At 42.6% G+C, this 21339-nt stretch overlaps 1 protein-coding gene across 1 annotated transcript; it reads right to left on the bottom strand.

The window, feature by feature from the left end:
* Positions 1-5219: 5219 nt before the first annotated feature.
* On the bottom strand, positions 5220-6310 carry LOC143775037 (uncharacterized). The gene is made up of 4 exons (XM_077262860.1): positions 5773-6310; positions 5535-5691; positions 5287-5413; positions 5220-5231 (listed from the first exon to the last, which is right to left on the bottom strand). The coding sequence occupies exons 1-4, from the start codon at positions 5885-5887 to the stop codon at positions 5220-5222; spliced, it is 411 nt and encodes a 136-aa protein (XP_077118975.1). The 5' UTR covers positions 5888-6310.
* Positions 6311-21339: the final 15029 nt, after the last annotated feature.

The following is a 21339-nucleotide window of genomic DNA, read 5'->3' as shown; positions in this document are numbered from 1 at the left end:
CATCAAAAACCACAAGTGGTTTGTCCTGAAGAAGAAGTAACCATATACTTTGAAAACCGTTGAAATAAACCACCTCCTTATTTTACATCACTGGGATATACTGTATGTCTCAACTTTGTCAGTAGTGTGGAATCTATACACCAACTCCCTACACCATTCATTTTATCACACAGTGTACAGGAATATGGTAAAAAATCCAAGTGGGGAGAAATTGTGAAAAAAAAATATGCAATTCTCACATGGATTTTTGCTAAGTGTTTTTACGGTGTACATTTTGTAGTAAAAATAACCTTGCAATATGATTCTGCTCATCATTTTGATAATGGCAATACCAAACATGTTCAGTTTCTTTATTATTTTAGAGATGATAAAAAATCAGAAGTTTGAAAAAAAAATTGCGGCTTTGTCACCACTTTCCGAGACCCATAACACTTACATTTCCGAAATGACAAGCACTGAGGTCTTCAGTAGATTATGATTATGTCACGGGCACGCTGATGGACACATTGAATGTCGCGCCCCCATGTTGGCATGTTGTTAATGCCACTATCCGAGTTTGACTGTGGGATTCAACAGATTAACAATCGCAAGCAATGCTTCACATCCTCAATTGTTAGAGGCAAGTCCTGACTGTAAGGGTATGTGCACACGTCCGGATTTCTTGCAGAAATTTCCTGAAGAAAACCGGAAATTTTCTGCAAGAAATCCGCAATTTTTTTTTGCGTTTTTTTTCCGTTTTTTTTGCGTTTTTTTTAGCATTCTGCAAGCGTAATTAGCTTGCAGAATGCTAAAGTTTTCCTAGCGATCTGTAGCATCACTTGGAAAACTGACTGACAGGTTGGTCACACTTGTCAAACATACTGTTTGACAAGTGTGACCAACTTTTTACTATAGATGCAGCTTATGCAGCATCTATAGTAAAAGAATAGAATGTTTAAAAATAATAAAAAAAATAAAAAAATGGTTATACTCACCCAGACATCTCCTCAGCGGCGTCCGTTCCTCTTCCTATAGCTGGTGTGTGCGCGCAGGACCTTCCATGACGTCGCGGTCATGTGAGCGGTCACGTGAGCGGTCACATGACCGCTCACAACCAATCACAAGACAGTGACATCATCGGCAGGTCCTTCACCGCACAGCAGCTATAGGAACCGAAGCGGCAGCATGCAGCGGTGAGGCGGAAGACATCGAGGGTGAGTATAGGACTATTTTTTATTTTAATTCTTTTTTTTTTACCAATTATATGGTGCCCAGTGCGTGGAGGAGAGTCTCCTCTCCTCCACCCTGGGTACCAACCGCACATAATCTGCTTACTTCCCGCATGGTGTGCACAGCCCCGTGCGGGAAGTAAGCAGATCAATGGACTCCTAGGTGTGCGGAATCCCCACAATTCCGCATTTTTAATGAACATGTTGCTTTTTTTTCCGCGATGCGATTTTTTTCGCGGAAAAAATCGCAACATTTGCACAAAAAATGCGGAATACACTGTAAATAATAGGAGGCATATGTTAGCGTTTTTTTTTGCGTTTTTATCACGTTTTTATAGCGAAAAAACGCGAAAAAACGCTAAAAATCCTGAACGTGTGCACATGGCCTAACACACAGCTGTTACTTGCCGAGTATGGGGTGGGCACACCCTTTGAGCCCGCTCCATTCACTTGCTTCCGACTTGCACTGAACATGTCTGACTCTTGTTGTGAAGGGGCTAGCAGCATCATGTTAAGATGTATGGCATAAGACTGGAGAAGAGGGAAGTTTACAAGCTGTGGATATAGAAAGGCATCATGAATCCAATAAGAAAGACATCACCTGTAAGGTACCAGAATGTAAATGATTAGTTGTGTCTAGTCAGTCATGTGATTCCTATTAGCTCTGCAGTCTGATGGTGGCTTGCAACTAGAAACGTGTAAATAAATTCACGTGAAATTGAATAGTACTCGAATTTTTCAAAAAACCTGCATATACTACAATGAATATTTTAGTAATTTACCTTTGTGCAGATCCAGCACAATGACAGCTGCTGACTGTCATTTTTCTAATGACAGAAAAACGTTGTTTTTCTGTAATTTCTATGTTAGCTTACTGACTGAGCACTCCTCCCGTCACCATGTGGTTTTTAATTGCATCTAATCACACTTGGTTCCGGCCAACCCATATGTAGGCTTTGCTGACAGAGGTGTCCACATTCACCCATGCATACAGACATTAGCCTTCGGTAAGTGTTCACATTTGGACAGGGAGGTCAGGTACCCATCAGTTTAATGAGACCACCTTGACAATGGTGGATGGGCTCACACTATTTGGCCAAATTCTGTGCTAAGCTCAAAAAATTTTTTCCTACATATTTCATGTATTTCATATTTGACGTGTTTTGGCACGATAGAGTGCAACCTTTTTTTGTATATTATGTATGTCATTTTTCTAAGCCATAATTTGCCATCAAACAGATAGAAACATTTAAAAAACTGTTATTGTCACCTCATCGCTTACCTCTCTGACCAGCTCTGCTACTCCATGCCTCCCATCCAGTGCTCATTGCATTTCTGTATTGGTAATAGTAAAGCCTGGGTCTTTGGTTGCTAGTCTGAGGCTTCTGGGTTTACTTAGGCTTCTTTCACACTTCAGTTGTGTGGCGTCAGTTGGGTCCGACATCGTGGCGGATCGACGGATCCGTCAAATTTTGTCCAAAAACGGTTCTAACGGATCCGGTTTTTTAACGGATCAGCTGCCCTAATCCGTTAAAAAAACAGATCCGTTAGAACCGTTGTGAACGTTTTTACATCCGTTGCAACTGTTTTTTGACGGATCCGTTTTTAAAAAGGGGAGGATTTCAATGTGATTGGCTACTGGAAACTTCTGGAAAACTATATATAGCGTGTATTTACACCACATCTTTGAAAGGTTGTAGAGAAAGTGGCAGAAATGGAAGGAGTCCTGGCGAACATTGCAAAGATCTATGCAGATTTTACTTTTGAGGCAAATCAGTTGGCAGTCAGCGTTCGAGAGAGGGAGGAACGAAGACTGCGAATCCTACGGCAGCGGCGTAAGAGAAGGCTGTGGATCCATCCCATCACAGCACAACGTATGACCCGTGGTGTTTATTCCACGCTTTACATGGAACTAAGGGAAAACCCTCAAAAGTTCTTCAATTATGTGAGGATGAGAGCTGAAAATTTTGAATTTTTATTGGGCTATGTGGAAGACTGTATACGGAGACGAGACACCCAGATGCGATTCTCAATATCACCAGCAGAGCGTCTCATGGTGACTATTCGGTAAGTCATTTTTTTTATTAAATGATTCTCATTCATCAGACTTATAACTGTGTTGTTTTTTTTTGTATTTTTTTTATTAAGTATTGTCTTTTCTTTTTGTTAACAGATTCCTTGCAACTGGAGAGTCCTTCTCATCCCTCCATTTTCAATTTCGACTTGGGATATCCACCATCTCGGGGATCATCAGAGATACCTGCCGGGCATTGTGGGAGTGCCTACAAGTGGAATACATCCCAGAGCCATCACAGGAGAGGTGGCTGGAGATCGCCCAAATTTTTCATCAGATTTGCCAGTTTCCAAATTGTGTTGGAGCAGTTGATGGAAAGCACATAAGGATCATCAAACCTTCAGGCTCTGGGTCACAGTTTTATAACTATAAGAAGTATTTCTCTATTGTGTTGATGGCCATAGCTGACGCACAATGCAAGTTCATCGCTGTGGATATAGGTGCGTATGGACGTGCAAATGATTCACAAATCTTTAAAAATTCACCAATGGGGTGCCGTTTATATGGAGAGACATTTGATTTTCCGCCCCCTAGACCTCTCCCTGGAACCACCGGTCCACCGTTACCATTTGTTTGTGTTGGAGATGATGCCTTCCAGCTTTCCCCACATTTGCTTAAACCCTTTGGAAGTAGTGGACTGACCCAGAGGAAGAAAATTTTCAATTACCGTTTAACCAGAGCACGCAGAGTAGTGGAATGTGCCTTTGGCATCCTAACTGCCAAATTGAGAGTGCTACTAACTGCCATTAAACTGCAGACTGAAACTGTCGATGATGTGGTCAAAGCGTGCGTTGTCCTGCATAATTTTGTTCTATCAAAAGAACAAGTTTCCCTGGAGGATGTTTCAGAAAGCACCTTACGGGATTACCAAAACCCCACTTTTCGCAGTCCAGTTGCAGTCTGCAGAATGCGGGACAGTTTTGCAGACTACTTCATGTCTCCTGCAGGATCAGTTGACTGGCAGTATGAAATGGTGTAAAAAAAAATTTTATTTTTATACTTGTAAAAATACCAATTTTTGTTTGCATACAAAATCTTTGTACTTTAATGCAGCATTGTATGTTTTGCAACGGTACCCTTTAAACACTGTTAATGTTACTATTGCCATAACCTTGGTGACTTAAAAAATTAAAAGAAAAAAAAAAAGAAAGACAATAAAAAATTTTTTAAACCAAAAAACTGTTTATTTATTGACTTTTACAGATTCTCATAGTTTTGGGTGGAGATAGTGGCGGAGGGGCTGACAGGCGGGCGGACCACGTCGAGAGTGGGGGACAGGACATCACGGGGAGGAACAGAAGTGGAATGGGTGGTGAAAATATGAGGTTGTGTAGAGAGTTGAGGTGCAGATGTGGTGTGTGTGAGGTATGAAGGTGTTGCTGGGATTGATAACGGAGAAGTTAAAGGGGAAGAATGGAAGGGGGACGTTAAAAACTGGGAAAGACTAAGGGGGGAAGGAACAAATGACGAAGGAGTAGAATGGACGGGAGGAGGACGTACAGGAGGAGGACGGATGGGAGGATAGACGGTGGATTGAGAGGGGAAAGGTGTTGACACATGAAGGGTAGGTGGAGGGGCATGGGATATCGCCTGCGCTAGAGCAGTGTGGCAGCCTTGCATCACATGCATCTGCAGGTCAGGAGTTAGATTTTCCATGTGCCTGAGGACCGCCTGAAAAAAACAGTGCCTTGGTGACTGGTTTGCATCTGATTGCATCCTATCAAGACGACTGCTGAGTTCAAGTATGCTTTTGTTAAGCATATTGTACCCAGCAGACGTTTGCTCACTCAAAAGCTTGATGGCACTGTGAAAGGATGCATTCAGATGCAAAAAGTCAGGCGCATAGCTCCTTTCCTGACCTCTCTGGCGCTGCCGTCCTGACCACAAAGTTGGTCTAGAAGTTGCGGCAGTGGCAGAGGGGTGGGGTAAAGGGAACTCTAACTCATCACCTGCAGCTTCAAGTGACGAAGTCCGCCCTGCTGCTCCAGCGCTGGTGGATGAGGCTGAGGGATCAAATAAAAGGGTAGGTGCAGAAACAGAGGGGTCGACGTGGTCCCCGGTGGCGGACTCTCGAGGGATCGCTCCAGAGGGCTGCAACTCTGATGCAGGCTCCCGAGTGCTGCAGAAAGTGCTGTTAAAGAAGAAGAAAAAAAATATTAGTATCTTTATATTACAATTGCCCTTGCTGCAAAAAAATTGAAGGTTACACATTTTTTCAGTTTGACTGAAAATATGTGGTGTTGAATATTTACCTTCTGCTCAGCAGCGTCGACCGTAGGAACGACAGGGCTCTGGCATGTTTGTATCTGCTCCTGCGTCCTCTAGATCCACTCGGGGCCTGCATCTCCTTATTAAACTCCCTCTTGAAGCGATCCCTGATTGACCGCCACCGCACGATAATCCTGTTACCTGGAAAGAGATAGCAAAAATTGGTTACTATACACCACAATAAATCATGCTAAAATAAGGTTATGAAGTGTGAATACTTACGCGCTAGATCCTGGGCCCCAGCATCGAGTTCCTCCCAGTTATCCATAACAGCACTGCACACTTCCTCCCATAGCCGTCGGGTGATTAACTGGTCAGCATGGCGGCGGTCCGACATGTTCCACAGCGGCTCCCTACTTTGTACTGCTTCGATGAGGGTGTTCACATCGATGCCCTCCTCTTCATCATCTTGTTCGGGAGCACGCTGTGAAGCCTACGAAAAATATAACAATAAAAAGGGAAAGATTACAACACATGAATTTTACATTTTACTACACAACAAAACAAAAAGGAACTTCCTCTTCGGCGACCGCCGCGAATATCATTCCGACGACTATGGGAGGTGCTTTGAGGAACTCTATGTCGAGCCCCGGATTGTGAGGACTAATAAAATTTTTTTAAAAAAAAAAATTAATAATGTTCTTAGATCGAGGCATATGTATTGTGTGTGCTGTCATGAATGTTTGTGTTGGGTGTAGTGCATTGTATGTGAGGATCGGTCTGTTCAAAACTTACACTATGCGCTCCCGCTCCTTGTCTTTCTCCACCCTGTCCGTCTCCTTCTGTAAGCCCCTCTGCTTCATATTCCTGTGAATACAGAACACATAAAGGGTAAAAAAACAATGACCATAGTTGTATCACCAAAAAATTTTAGAGAACAAAAAAAAAAAAAAAAAAAAATACAATACCTCAGTTTGCTGCTGATGTGCTGGGGGGCTCTCAGAAGAAGACATTATGGTCTTTGCGTACCTCTTGGTCCCAAGTATCTGTAAGTATACAGACAGTTCTAAGCTACTATACACAAGGATAGATGCAGCTGTAGGATTTAACACTTACATCTTTTTTAAAAACTTTTAGATTTCATCCCACACAAAATGAAATTTTTTTTCTAACCGTCATACTTTATATGGTAGATATGCTTGATGCACAAGCTGCCAAACCCTCTAGCCCTGTTTCCCCACCAAAAAAAAACCCCAAGAACCCTTTAAAGCAACACCAAAACTGAAATTGATATGCGCAATGCGCATGTTGGTAAAAGCCACCTATCAAACCTTATCAAAAATGTTCCTCATTCGAACTTAAAATACCAATTCCAAAAATTGGTAATTATGATTACCCTACAATTTGTATTTTCTAAAACCGGATAACATATTCTATACACAAGATTTGCATTACACATTTATATATATAACCTTTACTGCATGTTTACCCAATATTACATTTATCTTGAAATGAGACTACTGACAGTTTTGTGTAATTTTTATTACTATTTTTTTTTTTAAATTTATTTTTTTTAATGGTACAGTAGGAGCTACACTGCTCTTTATTTGAAATACTATAACATTTGGGATAACAACAAAAATGCAGAACACATCACACATCATTTATACACACACACAAAACACATTTTACACCTCAGCTATAAAAAATAACAGCTTAAATAGTATGAAAAACATATAAACAGGGCAGGCAGGCGCACGCACACAAGCACGCACGCACACAAGCATGCACGCACGCAAGCACGCACGCATGCACGCACACAAGCATGCACGCAAGCACGCACACAAGCACGCACGCACACAAGCATGCACGCACGCAAGCACGCACACAAGCACGCACGCACACAAGCATGCACGCACGCAAGCACGCACACAAACACGCACGCACGCATGCATGCATGCTGGATGGCAGTACTCACATGGCTGTCTCAGGCAGGGTCTGGCTTGCAGGGCCTCTCTGGCTGGATGGCAGTGCCTGGCTGGCAAAGTCTTGCTGGCAAAGTGTCTCTGGCTTGCAGGGCCTCTCTGGCTGGATGGCAGTGCCTGGCTGGCAAAGTCTTGCTGGCAGAGGTCTTGCTGGCTGGGTCTGGCTGGGTCTCTCGGGCATGGAAGGGTCTCTCTTGCTGGCTGGTACATTTGGGAATGACCTGTCCTCTTTATATAGTTTTTGGGTTGTCTGGGCAAAGTTGCAACTTTTTGGAGCATGCTCAATCAAAAAAAGCGGATTGAGGCGACGGATCCGCCAAAAAACGGATCGCGACGGATCCGTCGCCCATAGGCACCCATTCAAAAAAAAGTCGGACGCGACGGATCCGCCGCGTTCCGCCTTTTTGCCGGCGACAAAAAACGTTACAAAGTCCGTCAATGTCTAGACAACGTCTGCCAAATATCGACGGATCCGTCGCAAGGCGGATGGAACGGACGACCATCTGCCACAATCCGTCTCTAATGCAAGTCAATGGGAAAATAGCGGATCCGCCCAAAAAAAAAAAGTCTTGCTGGCAGAGGTCTTGCTGGCTGGGTCTGGCTGGGTCTCTCGGGCATGGAAGGGTCTCTCTTGCTGGCTGGTACATTTGGGAATGACCTGTCCTCTTTATATAGTTTTTGGGTTGTCTGGGCAAAGTTGCAACTTTTTGGAGCATGCTCAATCAAAAAAAGCGGATTGAGGCGACGGATCCGCCAAAAAACGGATCGCGACGGATCCGTCGCCCATAGGCACCCATTCAAAAAAAAGTCGGACGCGACGGATCCGCCGCGTTCCGCCTTTTTGCCGGCGACAAAAAACGTTACAAAGTCCGTCAATGTCTAGACAACGTCCGCCAAATATCGACGGATCCGTCGCAAGGCGGATGGAACGGACGACCATCTGCCACAATCCGTCTCTAATGCAAGTCAATGGGAAAATAGCGGATCCGCCCAAACTTCTTGATAGTAGTTAGTTGGGGCCTGGGTGCCTGTGCAGCTCACTTGGGGCTAGCCAGCCCTTGGGCTACATTGTGCCACGCAACAATAGAAGATGTGTGAGGCCCAGCCATATAGCATCTCTGGCCAGAACTTCATCAGAAGAGGCAACAGCAACAGTGCTAGCGGTGCAGTATTAGTTGGACTGCAGTTGCTAGAAAAGGCTAAGCAGCACGGGCAGGTAGCTCATAATGTGGCAGATGATTGTGTGGAGCTGAGGCGAAGCAGCTGTTGAGGGAACCCCTACATGAGGTAAGGAATCTGGACAGAGAGGATGTTGAGGGATCGAAAGGTATGGTCCTCCTCTTAGTGACAGAGAGAGGAGGACAGGGACAGAAGAGGAGTTGCACATTGTAGAACCTGATGTTGATGCTGGAAGAAATGTGGATATGCTGTGTACAAGTCCTAGTAAAAAAGTTCTTGTTAAAGTTGGAATGGACTGTGACTCCGTTAATTCCAAAGTGGATCCAGAGTACCTCCTAAACGTGCTGAGGTCCCTGATGGAGCTGAAGAAGGCGCTGCAGATATGCTGTGTGATGGGCAGCGTGTTTATGTAATGGGAGGCCAGGGTACACTGTTGCAGATGTTGGTGGCCACGACTACAGCCCTGGCTGTCCCTCACAGGTGCATGCACAGAATTGAGTGTCCTAAGCCCGATGATTTCATCATTGGCAATGCCAATCCTAAAATACACAAGGATCAGACATGTGGCAGTTAGTAGCGGGGAGGTGAGTATAAGGATTTTTATTATTTGTTTTACATACTACGTTTATTATGATCTTAGGAGAGAACTAAACTCCCCTTTTGTATGTTTCTCACCCAAACACCTCTAAGATTTTTCCAGAGCACCTCGGCAGCACGGTGGCTCAGTGGTTAGCACTGCAGCCTTGCTGCTCTGCAGTCCTGGATTCAAATCCCACCAAGGACAATATCTGCAAAGAGTTTGTATGTTCTCTTCGTGTTTGCGTGGGTTTCCTCCAGATACTCCGGTTTCCTCCCACATTCCAAAGACATACTGATAAGGAATATAGATTGTGAGCCCCATCGGGGACAGCGATGATAATGTGTGCAAACTGTAAAGCGCTGCGGAATATATTAGCACTATATAATAATAAAGATTATTATTAAGATTATTATCCACTGGAATTCAGTGCACCAACTTGTGCTATCGTCTCCCACATTTGGAACCTTTAGCTGCAACCTGAAAACTCATCTCTTCAGGAAAGCTTACAGCTTGAAATAACGTGGCTGCCCATCTCGCTAAGGGTACATTTCCACTGGCGAGGAAAACGGACGAGTGCAATCCGATAAAAAATCGGATTGCACTCGGACCAATGTTATTCAATAGGTGTCTTTTCATTTGCGCTTTTTTTCTCAGCCGAAATCGGACTGAGAAAAAAATCGCAGCCTGCTGCGATTTGCTGCGAGTCTCGGACGAGACTCGCCAATGCAAGTCAATGGGTGCGAGAAAAAAATCACACAGCACTCGCACCATGCGAGTTCTGTCCGATTTTTACGCACCGGTGTCCTTTGAAAAGCCGGCAATTCAGCGCGGTGTACAGTTAAATCACACTGACAGGTTAGAATAGACTAGATATATACACATAGAATGTGTATATATACATATATATATATGTCAGTGAGACACCTATATATGTATATTTATATTTAATGCAGCGCTAGATAGCATAAAAGCCGCTAATTCAATTGCCGGCTTTTGCTCTCTCCTTCACAAACCCGACATGATATGAGACATGGTTTACATACAGTAAACCATCTCATATCCCCTTTTTTTTGCATATTCCACACTACTAATGTTAGTAGTGTGTATGTGCAAAATTTGGCCGCTGTAGCTGCTCAAATAAAGGGTTAAATGGCGGAAAAAATTGGCGTGGGCTCCCGCGCAATTTTCTCCGCCAGAGTGGTAAAGCCAGTGACTGAGGGCAGATATTAATAGCCTAGAGAGGGTCCATGGTTATTGGCCCCCCCTGGCTACAAACATCTGCCCCCAGCCACCCCAGAAAAGGCACATCTGGAAGATGCGCCTATTCTGGCACTTGGCCACTCTCTTCCCACTCCCTGTAGCGGTGGGATATGGGGTAATGAAGGGTTAATGCCACCTTGCTATTGTAAGGTGACATTAAGCCAGATTAATAATGGAGAGGCGTCAATTATGACACCTATCCATTATTAATCCAATTGTTTGAAAGGGTTAAAAAACACACACACACACACACACATGATTTAAAAGTATTTTAATGAAATAAACACAGCGGTTGTTTTAATATTTTATTGCTCTCTCAATCCATTTGCTGACCCTCGCTTGGCAAAACAATAAATGCACAAGATACATACCCTCTGTTGAACCGTCACGTCCCACGAAGTAATCCATCTGAAGGGGTTAAAATAATTTACAAGCAGGAGCTCTGCAAAGGCAGCTGTGCTCGTGCTTGTAATTCCCCGGAGAATGAAGGAAATGTAGGTCATTGACCTACATTTCCTTCAGTCGCGGTGATGCGCCCCCTGGTGGATGTCCTCATATGACCTGGAGCGTGGGAAAAAGTTCCCAGGCTGCAGTTCATGAGAACATCCAGCAGGTGCGCATCACCGCGACTGAATGTAAGTACAGATCACTGCTTTCCTTTCAGCACCCGGGGATTACAGGCACGAGCGAGTGGTTTATCGCAGCTCGTGCCTGTAATATTAGTTAACCCCTTCAGATGGATTACCTCGTGGGACGTGATCGGACATCAGAAGGTATGTATATTGTGTGTTTATTATTTTGCCAAGCGAGGGTGTTGCTGATGGATTGAGAGAACAATAAATTATTAAAACAACCTGTTTGTTTATTTCATTAAAATACTTTTTAATCATGTGTGTGTGTGTTTTTTAACCCTTTCAGACAATTGGATTAATAATGGATAGGTGTCATAATTGACGCCTCTCCATTATTAATCCGGCTTAATGTCACCTTACAATAGCAAGGTGGCATTAACCCTTCATTACCCCATATCCCACCGCTACAGGGAGTGGGAAGAGAGTGGCCAAGTGCCAGAATAGGCGCATCTTCCAGATGTGCCTTTTCTGGGGTGGCTGGGGGCAGATGTTTTTAGCCACGGGGGGGGGGGGGGCAATAACCGTGGACCCTCTCCTGGCTATTAATATCTGCCCTCAGTCACTGGCTTTACCACTCTGGCGAAGAAAATTGCGCGGGAGCCCACGCCAATTTTTTCCGCCATTTAACCCTTTATTTTAGCAGCTACAGCGCCGAAATTTTGCACATACACACTACTAACATTAGTAGTGTGGAATATGCAAAAAAAATGGGGATATGAGATGGTTTACTGTATGTAAACCATGTCTCATATCCTGTCGGGTTTGTGAAGGAGAAGGAAAAAGCCGGGAATTGAATTAGAGGCTTTTAAGCTAACTAGCGCTGCATTAAATATAAATATACATATATAGGTGTCTCACTGACATGTATATATGTATATACACACATTCTATGTGCATATATCTACTCTATTCTAACCTGTCAGTGTGATTTTACTGTACATGGCGCTGAATTGCCGGCTTTTCAAAGGACACTGGTGCGTAAAAATCGGACAGCAATACGGATGTCATACTGATGTCATACGGATGATGCGATTAACCCCTTAATCCCGTATGACGTACTATCCCGTCAAGGTGACCTGGGACTTAATTCCCGGTGACGGGATAGTTCGTCATACGCGATCGGCCGCGCTCACGGGGGGAGCGCGGCCGATCGCGGCCGGGTGTCAGCTGCCTATCGCAGCTGACATCCGGCACTATGTGCCAGGAGCGGTCACGGACTGCCCCCGGCACATTAACCCCCGGCACACCGCGATCAAACATGATCGCAGTGTACCGGCGGTATAAGGAAGCATCGCGCAGGGAGGGGGCTCCCTGCGGGCTTCCCTGAGACCCCCGGAGCAACGCGATGTGATCACGTTGCTCTGAGGGTCTCCTACCTTCTTCCTCCCTGCAGGTCCCGGATCCAAGATGGCCGCGGCATCCGGGTCCTGCAGGGAGAAAGGTGGCTTACCGAGCGCCTGCTCAGAGCAGACGCTGGTAAGCCTGCACCGATGTAAGTGAGATCGGTGATCTGATAAAGTGCAGTGCACACTATCAGATCATCGATCTGTGATGTCCCCCCCTGGGACAAAGTAAAAAAGTAAAAAAAAAAAATTTTCCACATGTGTAAAAAAAAAAAAAAAAAAAAAAAAATCCTAAATAAATAATAATAAAAAATATATATATTATTCCCATAAATACATTTCTTTATCTAAATAAAAAAAACAAAACAATAAAAGTACACATATTTAGTATCGCCGCGTCCGTAACGACCCAACCTATAAAACTGCCCCACTAGTTAACCCCTTCAGTAAACACCGTAAGAGAAAAAAAAAAAAACGAGGCAAAAAACAACGCTTTATTACCATACCCCCGAACAAAAAGAGGAATAACACGCGATCAAAAAGACTGATATAAATAATCATGGTACCGCTGAAAACGTCATCTTGTCCCGCAAAAAACGAGCTGCCATATAGCATCATCAGCAAAAAAATAAAAAAGTTATAGTCCTGAGAATAAAGCGATACCAAAATAATTATTTTTTCTATAAAATAGTTTTTATCGTATAAAAGCGCCAAAACATAAAAAATGATATAAATGAGGTATCGCTGTAATCGTACTGACCCGTCGAATAAAACTGCTTTATCAATTTTACTAAACGCGGAACGGTATAAACGCCTCTCCCAAAAGAAATTCATGAATAGCAGGTTTTTGGTCATTCTGCCTCACAAAAATCGGAATAAAAAGTGATCAAAAATGGTCACGTGTCCGAAAATGTTACCAATAAAAACGTCAACTCGTCCCGCAAAAAACAAGACCTCACATGACTCTGTGGAGCAAAATGTGGAAAAATTATAGGTCTCAAAATGTGGAGACGCAAAAACTTTTTTGCTATAAAAAGCGTCGCTGGTTTCACACTTGCGTTTTTGTCTGCAGCGTTTTTTGCACAAAAAAACACATGCGTTTTTCCCTATATTTAACATTGAAAACGCATGCGTTTTTTTGTACGCGTTTGGTCGCGTTTTCAAACGCATGCGTTTTTTTTCTGCATGTGTTCATTTTCAGAAATACAGCCTGCAGTATTTTCTTGCGTTTTTAAGCACATGCGTTTGCGTTAAAAACGCATGCGTTTTTATCGAAAAAAAAACAGAAAACACACTGAAAAGCCACCCACCACCATCAAGGTGATAAAGGGATCCAAACCCTAACCCTAACTCTACCCCTAACCTCACCCCTAACCGTTTAATGAACATTTTCTGACAGTCATAGTGCCACGTATTTCAGTGCCACGTATTTCAGTGCCACGTATTTCAGTGCCACGTATTTCAGTGCCACGTATCACGTATTTCAGTGCCACGTGTTTCAGTGCCACGTGTTTCAGTGCCACGTATTTAAGTGTCACGTATTTCAGTGCCACGTATCACATATTTCAGTGCCACATATTTTAGTGCCACGTATTTCAGTGCCACGTATTTCAGTGCCACGTATTTCAGTGCCACGTATTTCAGTGCGACATATTTCAGTGCCACGTATCACGTATTTCAGTGCCACGTGTTTCAGTGCCACGTGTTTCAGTGCCACGTATTTCAGTGCCACGTATTTCAGTGCCACGTATTTCAGTGCCACGTATCACGTAGTTCAGTGCCACGTATTTCAGTGCCACGTATTTCAGTGCCACGTATTTCAGTGCCACGTATTTCAGTGCCACGTATTTCAGTGCCACGTATTTCAGTGCCACGTATCACGTATTTCAGTGCCACGTATTTCAGTGCCACGTATTTCAGTGCCACGTATTTCAGTGCCACGTATTTCAGTCACGTTTAGGGTTAGGGTTAGGGGTAGGGTTAGGGTTAGGGCTAGGGTTGGAGGTAAAGTTAGGGTTAGGGTTGGGGCTAAAGTTAGGGTTGGAGCTAAAGTTAGGGTTAGGGTTTGGATTACATTTACGGTTTGGATTAGGGTTGGGATTAGAATTATGGGTGTGTCAGGGCTAGGGGTGTGGTTAGGGTTACCGTTGGGATTAGGGCTAGGGGTCTGTTTGGATTAGGGTTTCAGGTAGAATTGGGAAGTTTCCACTGTCCAGGCACATCAGGGGCTCTCCAAACGGGACATGGCGTCCAATCTCAATTCCAGCCAATTCTGCGTTAAAAAAGTAAAACAGTGCTCCTTCCCTTCCGAGCTCTCCCGTGCGCCCAAAAAGGGGTTTACCCCAACATATGGGTTATCAGCGTACTCGGGACAAATTGAACAACAACCTCTGGGGTCCAAGTTCTCTTGTTATCCTTGGGAAAATAAAAATTTGGGGGGCTAAAAATCATTTTTGTGGGAAAAAAAATGTTTTATTTTCACGGATCTGCGTTATAAACTGTAGTGAAACACTTGGGGGTTCAAAGTTCTCACAACACATCTAGATAAGTTCCTTGGGAGGTCTAGTTTCCAATATGGGGTCACTTGTGGTGGGTTTGTACTGTTTGGGTACATCAGGGGCTCTGCAAATGCAACGTGACGCCTGCAGACCAATCCATTTAAGGCTGCATTCCAAATGGCGCTCCTTCCCTTCCGAGCTCTGTCATGCGCACAAACAGTGGTTCCCCCCCACATATGGGGTATCAGCGTACTCAGAACAAATTGGACAACAACTTTTGGGGTCTAATTTATCCTGATACCCTTGTGAAAATACAAAACTGGGGGCTAAAAAATCATTTATGTGAAAAAAAAAAAAGAATTTTTATTTTCACGGCTTTGCGCTATACACTTTAGTGAAACACTTAGGGGTTCAAAGTTCTCAAAACACATCTAGATAAGTTCCTTGGGAAGTCTAGTTTCCAATATGGGGTCACTTGTGGGGGGTTTGTACTGTTTGGGTACATCAGGGGCTCTGTAAATGCAACGTGACGGCTGCTGACTAATCCATTTAAGTCTGCATTCCAAATGGCGCTCCTTCCCTTTCGAGCTCTGTCATGCGCCCAAACAGTGGTTCCCCCCCACATATGGGGTATCAGCGTACTCAGGACAAATTGGAAAACAAATTTTGGGGTCCAATTTATTCTGTTACCCTTGTAAAAATACAAAGCTGGGGGCTAAAAAATCATTTTTGAGAAAAAAAAAAAAAATTATTTTCACGGCTCTGCGTTATAATCTGTAGTGAAACACTTGGGGGTTCAAAGCTCTCAAAACACATCTAGATAAGTTCCTTAGGGGGTCTACTTTCCAAAATGGTGTCACCTGTAGGGAGTTTCAATGTTTAGGCACATCAGGGGCTCTCCAAACGCAACATGGCGTCCCATCTCAATTCCAGTCAATTTTGCATTGAAAAGTCAAATGGCGCTCCTTCCCTTCCAAGCTCTGCCATGCGCCCAAACAATGGTTTACACCCACATATGGGGTATCAGCGTACTCAGGACAAATTGCACAACATTTTTTGTTGTCCAATTTCTTCTCTTACCCTTGGGAAAATAAAAAATTGGGGGCGAAAAGATCATTTTTGTGAAAAAATATGATTTTTAATTTTTACGGCTCTGCATTATAAACTTCTGTGAAGCACTTGGTGGGTCAAAGTGCTCACCACACATCTAGATAAGTTCCTTAGGGGGTCTACTTTCCAAAATGGTGTCAATTGTAGGGGGTTTCAGTGTTTAGGCACATCAGGGGCTCTCCAAACGCAACATGGCGTCTCATCTCAATTCCAGTCAATTTTGCATTGAAAAGTCAAATGGCGCTCCTTCCCTTCCAAGCTCTGCTATATGCCCAAACAATGGTTTACACCCACATATGGGGTATCAGCGTACTCAGGACAAATTGCACAACATTTTTTGGGGTCCAATTTCTTCTCTTACCCTTGGGAAAATAAAAAATTGGGGGCGAAAAGATCATTTTTGTGAAAAAATATGATTTTTTATTTTTACGGCTCTGCATTATAAACTTCTGTGAAGCACTTGGTGGGTCAAAGTGCTCACCACACATCTAGATAAGTTCCTTAGGGGGTCTACTTTCCAAAATGGTGTCACTTGTAGGGAGTTTCAATGTTTAGGCACATCAGGGGCTCTCCAAACGCAACATGGCGTCCCATCTCAATTCCAGTCAATTTTGCATTGAAAAGTCAAATGGCGCTCCTTCCCTTCCAAGCTCTGCCATGCGCCCAAACAATGGTTTACACCCACATATGGGGTATCAGCGTACTCAGGACAAATTGCACAACATTTTTTGGGGTCCAATTTCTTCTCTTACCCTTGGGAAAATAAAAAATTGGGGGCGAAAAGATCATTTTTGTGAAAAAATATGATTTTTTATTTTTACGGCTCTGCATTATAAACTTCTGTGAAGCACTTGGTGGGTCAAAGTGCTCACCACACATCTAGATAAGTTCCTTAGGGGGTATCCTTTCCAAAATGGTGTCAATTGTAGGGGGTTTCAGTGTTTAGGCACATCAGGGGCTCTCCAAACGCAACATGGCGTCTCATCTCAATTCCAGTCAATTTTGCATTGAAAAGTCAAATGGCGCTCCTTCCCTTCCAAGCTCTGCTATATGCCCAAACAATGGTTTACACCCACATATGGGGTATCAGCGTACTCAGGACAAATTGCACAACATTTTTTGGGGTCCAATTTCTTCTCTTACCCTTGGGAAAATAAAAAATTGGGGGCGAAAAGATAATTTTTGTGAAAAAATATGATTTTTTATTTTTACGACTCTGCATTATAAACTTCTGTGAAGCACTTGGTGGGTCAAAGTGCTCACCACACATCTAGATAAGTTCCTTAGGGGGTCTACTTTCCAAAATGGTGTCACTTGTAGGGAGTTTCAATGTTTAGGCACATCAGGGGCTCTCCAAACGCAACATGGCGTCCCATCTCAATTCCAGTCAATTTTGCATTGAAAAGTCAAATGGCGCTCCTTCCCTTCCAAGCTCTGCCATGCGCCCAAACAATGGTTTACACCCACATATGGGGTATCAGCGTACTCAGGACAAATTGCACAACATTTTTTGGGGTCCAATTTCTTCTCTTACCCTTGGGAAAATAAAAAATTGGGGGCGAAAAGATCATTTTTGTGAAAAAATATGATTTTTTATTTTTACGGCTCTGCATTATAAACTTCTGTGAAGCACTTGGTGGGTCAAAGTGCTCACCACACATCTAGATAAGTTCCTTAGGGGGTATCCTTTCCAAAATGGTGTCAATTGTAGGGGGTTTCAGTGTTTAGGCACATCAGGGGCTCTCCAAACGCAACATGGCGTCTCATCTCAATTCCAGTCAATTTTGCATTGAAAAGTCAAATGGCGCTCCTTCCCTTCCAAGCTCTGCTATATGCCCAAACAATGGTTTACACCCACATATGGGGTATCAGCGTACTCAGGACAAATTGCACAACATTTTTTGGGGTCCAATTTCTTCTCTTACCCTTGGGAAAATAAAAAATTGGGGGCGAAAAGATAATTTTTGTGAAAAAATATGATTTTTTATTTTTACGACTCTGCATTATAAACTTCTGTGAAGCACTTGGTGGGTCAAAGTGCTCACCACACATCTAGATAAGTTCCTTAGGGGGTCTACTTTCCAAAATGGTGTCACTTGTAGGGGGTTTCAATGTTTAGGCACATCAGGGGCTCTCCAAACGCAACATGGCGTCCCATCTCAATTCCAGTCAATTTTGCATTGAAAAGTCAAATGGCGCTCCTTTCCTTCCGAGCTCTGCCATGCGCCCAAACAATGGTTTACCCCCACATATGGGGTATCAGCGTACTCAGGACAAATTGTACAACAACTTTGGGGGTCCATTTTCTCCTGTTACCCTTGGTAAAATAGAACAAATTGGAGCTGAAATAAATTTTGTGTGAAAAAAAGTTAAATGTTCATTTTTATTTAAACATTCCAAAAATTCCTGTGAAACACCTGAAGGGTTAATAAACATCTTGAATGTGGTTTTGAGCACCTTGAGGGGTGCAGTTTTTAGAATGGTGTCACACTTGGGTATTTTCTATCATATAGACCCCTCAAAATGACTTCAAATGAGATGTGGTCCCTAAAAAAAAATGGTGTTGTAAAAATGAGAAATTGCTGGTCAACTTTTAACCCTTATAACTCCGTCACAAAAAAAAATTTTGGTTCCAAAATTGTACTGATGTAAAGTAGACATGTGGGAAATGTTACTTATTAAGTATTTTGTGTGACATATGTCTGTGATTTAAGGGCATAAAAATTCAAAGTTGGAAAATTGCGAAATTTTCAAAATTTTCGCCAAATTTCCATTTTTTTCACAAATAAACGCAAGTTATATCGAATAAATTTTACCAATAGCATGAAGTACAATATGTCACGAGAAAACAATGTCAGAATCGCCAAGATCCGTCAAAGCTTCCAGAGTTATAGCCTCATAAAGGGACAGTGGTCAGAATTGTAAAAATTGGCCCGGTCATTAACGTGCAAACCACCCTCGGGGCTTAAGGGGTTAAAAATCGCATTGCACTCGCATGACAGTCGCATGACAATCGCATACGTTACATCCGTTTTTTCGGTCCAGATTACGGACCGATTTGTCTCTCGCCAGTGGAAATGTACCCTTACACCAAGGCTACTCCAACCTCTACCTACTGTCTCCTTCCCAATTACTGTGCAGACTGTAAGCCTGTGAGGCCAGGGTCTTCTCCTCCTCTGAACTAGTCTGTCAGTTTCATTACTTTATTTTATATATATTAAATGTATGTAATATGTATGTCACTTTTATCACATGTACAGCACCCTGGAAATAACGCTGCTTCAAAAAGAAATAATAAATAATAATAATTATTTGGAGATCTATTAAAGTCTTCATGACAGTTTGACCGTAATCCCACCATAAAAACGGCCACTAACGAAGGTACATGCAACCAGACCTGAATGTTGCTTTATGTTTAAAAAAAAAAGCATAAATATCCTTTCATTATCTCTTTTGTTGAGAGGTTGGTCAGGATCTCAGAGTTGCTTTTAAGCATAAAACTGAACGAGAATGTGCTTCCTTTTCCCATTGACTGTACATGGAGAAATCTGTAAGCATGAATGCATTACATGTACTGTTTTATCACATTTTCTCGAAATAAATAAATTAATAGACCCAATTTATAGAACAGCCCCTTTAATCCTGTAAAATAAACACACTTTCTATACAACTGTATATATTTAATATAATGCAAGTTTTAGAATTAAGTAAATAATTTTTTATGCATTCCTTATGTTGGTCTTGACAAAGCTCACTTCATATTGGGGACCACCAGCACAGCCCATGGAGGGGTCACTCTACACACTGGCATGTTAGAGCTTACTGCATAGTTTTCTTTGTGGGACCATTCATAAAATTGAAACCACCCCAACTGCTTGTAAACGTAACACTAATAAGTCAATGAGGGTTGTGTAAAAACATTGCCATCTGTTTTCAGTCCTATGTTTATAACTTTTAAAACTAGGCAATATGCACAAAAATAATGTTCATAACTATTTAAACTAGGAAATATGACGAATATTATCCTGATCCTAACTATTTTTTTCGGTTGCTAATGTTATTATTATGTTACCTATTATCTTCATTGCCTGGAGAAAAAAAACACTTTGTAGTGAAAAAACTTTTGAATATTATCAGGAATCTTCCCTTCATCTATTATGTTTTGATGGATCTATTCTGCATTGCATCTGAAATGTGCTAGCATCCCATTATACATGGATTGTGATTTGCTCTAAATGAGAATTCAGTAACATGTTTTATACACTAGGGGGCAATATGATGTTACATATGGTTTGTCAAAAGCCAAGTTAGTGAACATAGGTTATGATGGTTCAAACAGATGGTAGATTTACACAAAAATACTATAAATTACACCTAAAACATAAAAAAACAAATGAATTCATGTACCACATAATTTTTACATCATTCTATGAATTTTATACTATGATAAAAGTTGATATCAATAATCTAATCTATCTCTCAATCTACCTATCTTCTACTGTCTCCAGAAATTGTGCGCAGGGCACTGATGTCACTATATCTTAAAATGTTTAAGTCACAAATTGCAACACATTGCTCTTGCGACAGAAAATATAACTCCTATGGAAACATTTACAATTCTGTGTCATAGTATTTCACAGGTCGCAATGCAGCATCATTTGATATCATTAGATGCAATGTCACAATGCAATACTGCGATTTCAGTGTGGCATGGCAAATGTCGCCATGTAGTCCTAGCTTAAACGGAAACTGTCACCTACACAAATGCTGTTTACCTGCCAACATAAAGCTAATCTGCAGGTAAAAGCAGTTAAAACATAACTGGTAAGTATACTGGATCAGCGGGTACAGGGAGAACATGAAGTTCTATTCTTCCTGCAGCCGCTCACTCCCAGTCAGTGAACTAGTATAGAGAATGGTTACAGTCACCTTTCACTATAGGGTGAGAGTGCTGTAATCACTTCCTGTCACAATGATTAACAGCCTGCACTTTACACATACACGGCAGAGCAGGCCGCCCGTCAGCCATTGTGTTGGGAAATGATTACAGTACACTCACTCAGGGCTGGTTTTAGAGAAAGTGGGGCCCCGGGCAAAAGTTTAAAGTGGGGCCCCAAATGCTCACATATTCCACATCACACAAACAATCTGGTTGAATTTACAGGTGCAGAGTTCAGGCTGTTAAACCAGCGTGATTGACAATAATGTAGTCATTCGACGATTTTTCCCAAGTTTCTTTACACTGATTGAGGAAGAATGATG

Source organism: Ranitomeya variabilis, chromosome 5 (genome assembly GCF_051348905.1).
Source record: "Ranitomeya variabilis isolate aRanVar5 chromosome 5, aRanVar5.hap1, whole genome shotgun sequence".
Classification (NCBI taxonomy): Eukaryota; Metazoa; Chordata; class Amphibia; order Anura; family Dendrobatidae; genus Ranitomeya; species Ranitomeya variabilis.
Note: the sequence above shows the minus strand (reverse complement) of the source record. Positions and strands in the feature narration are given on the sequence as shown.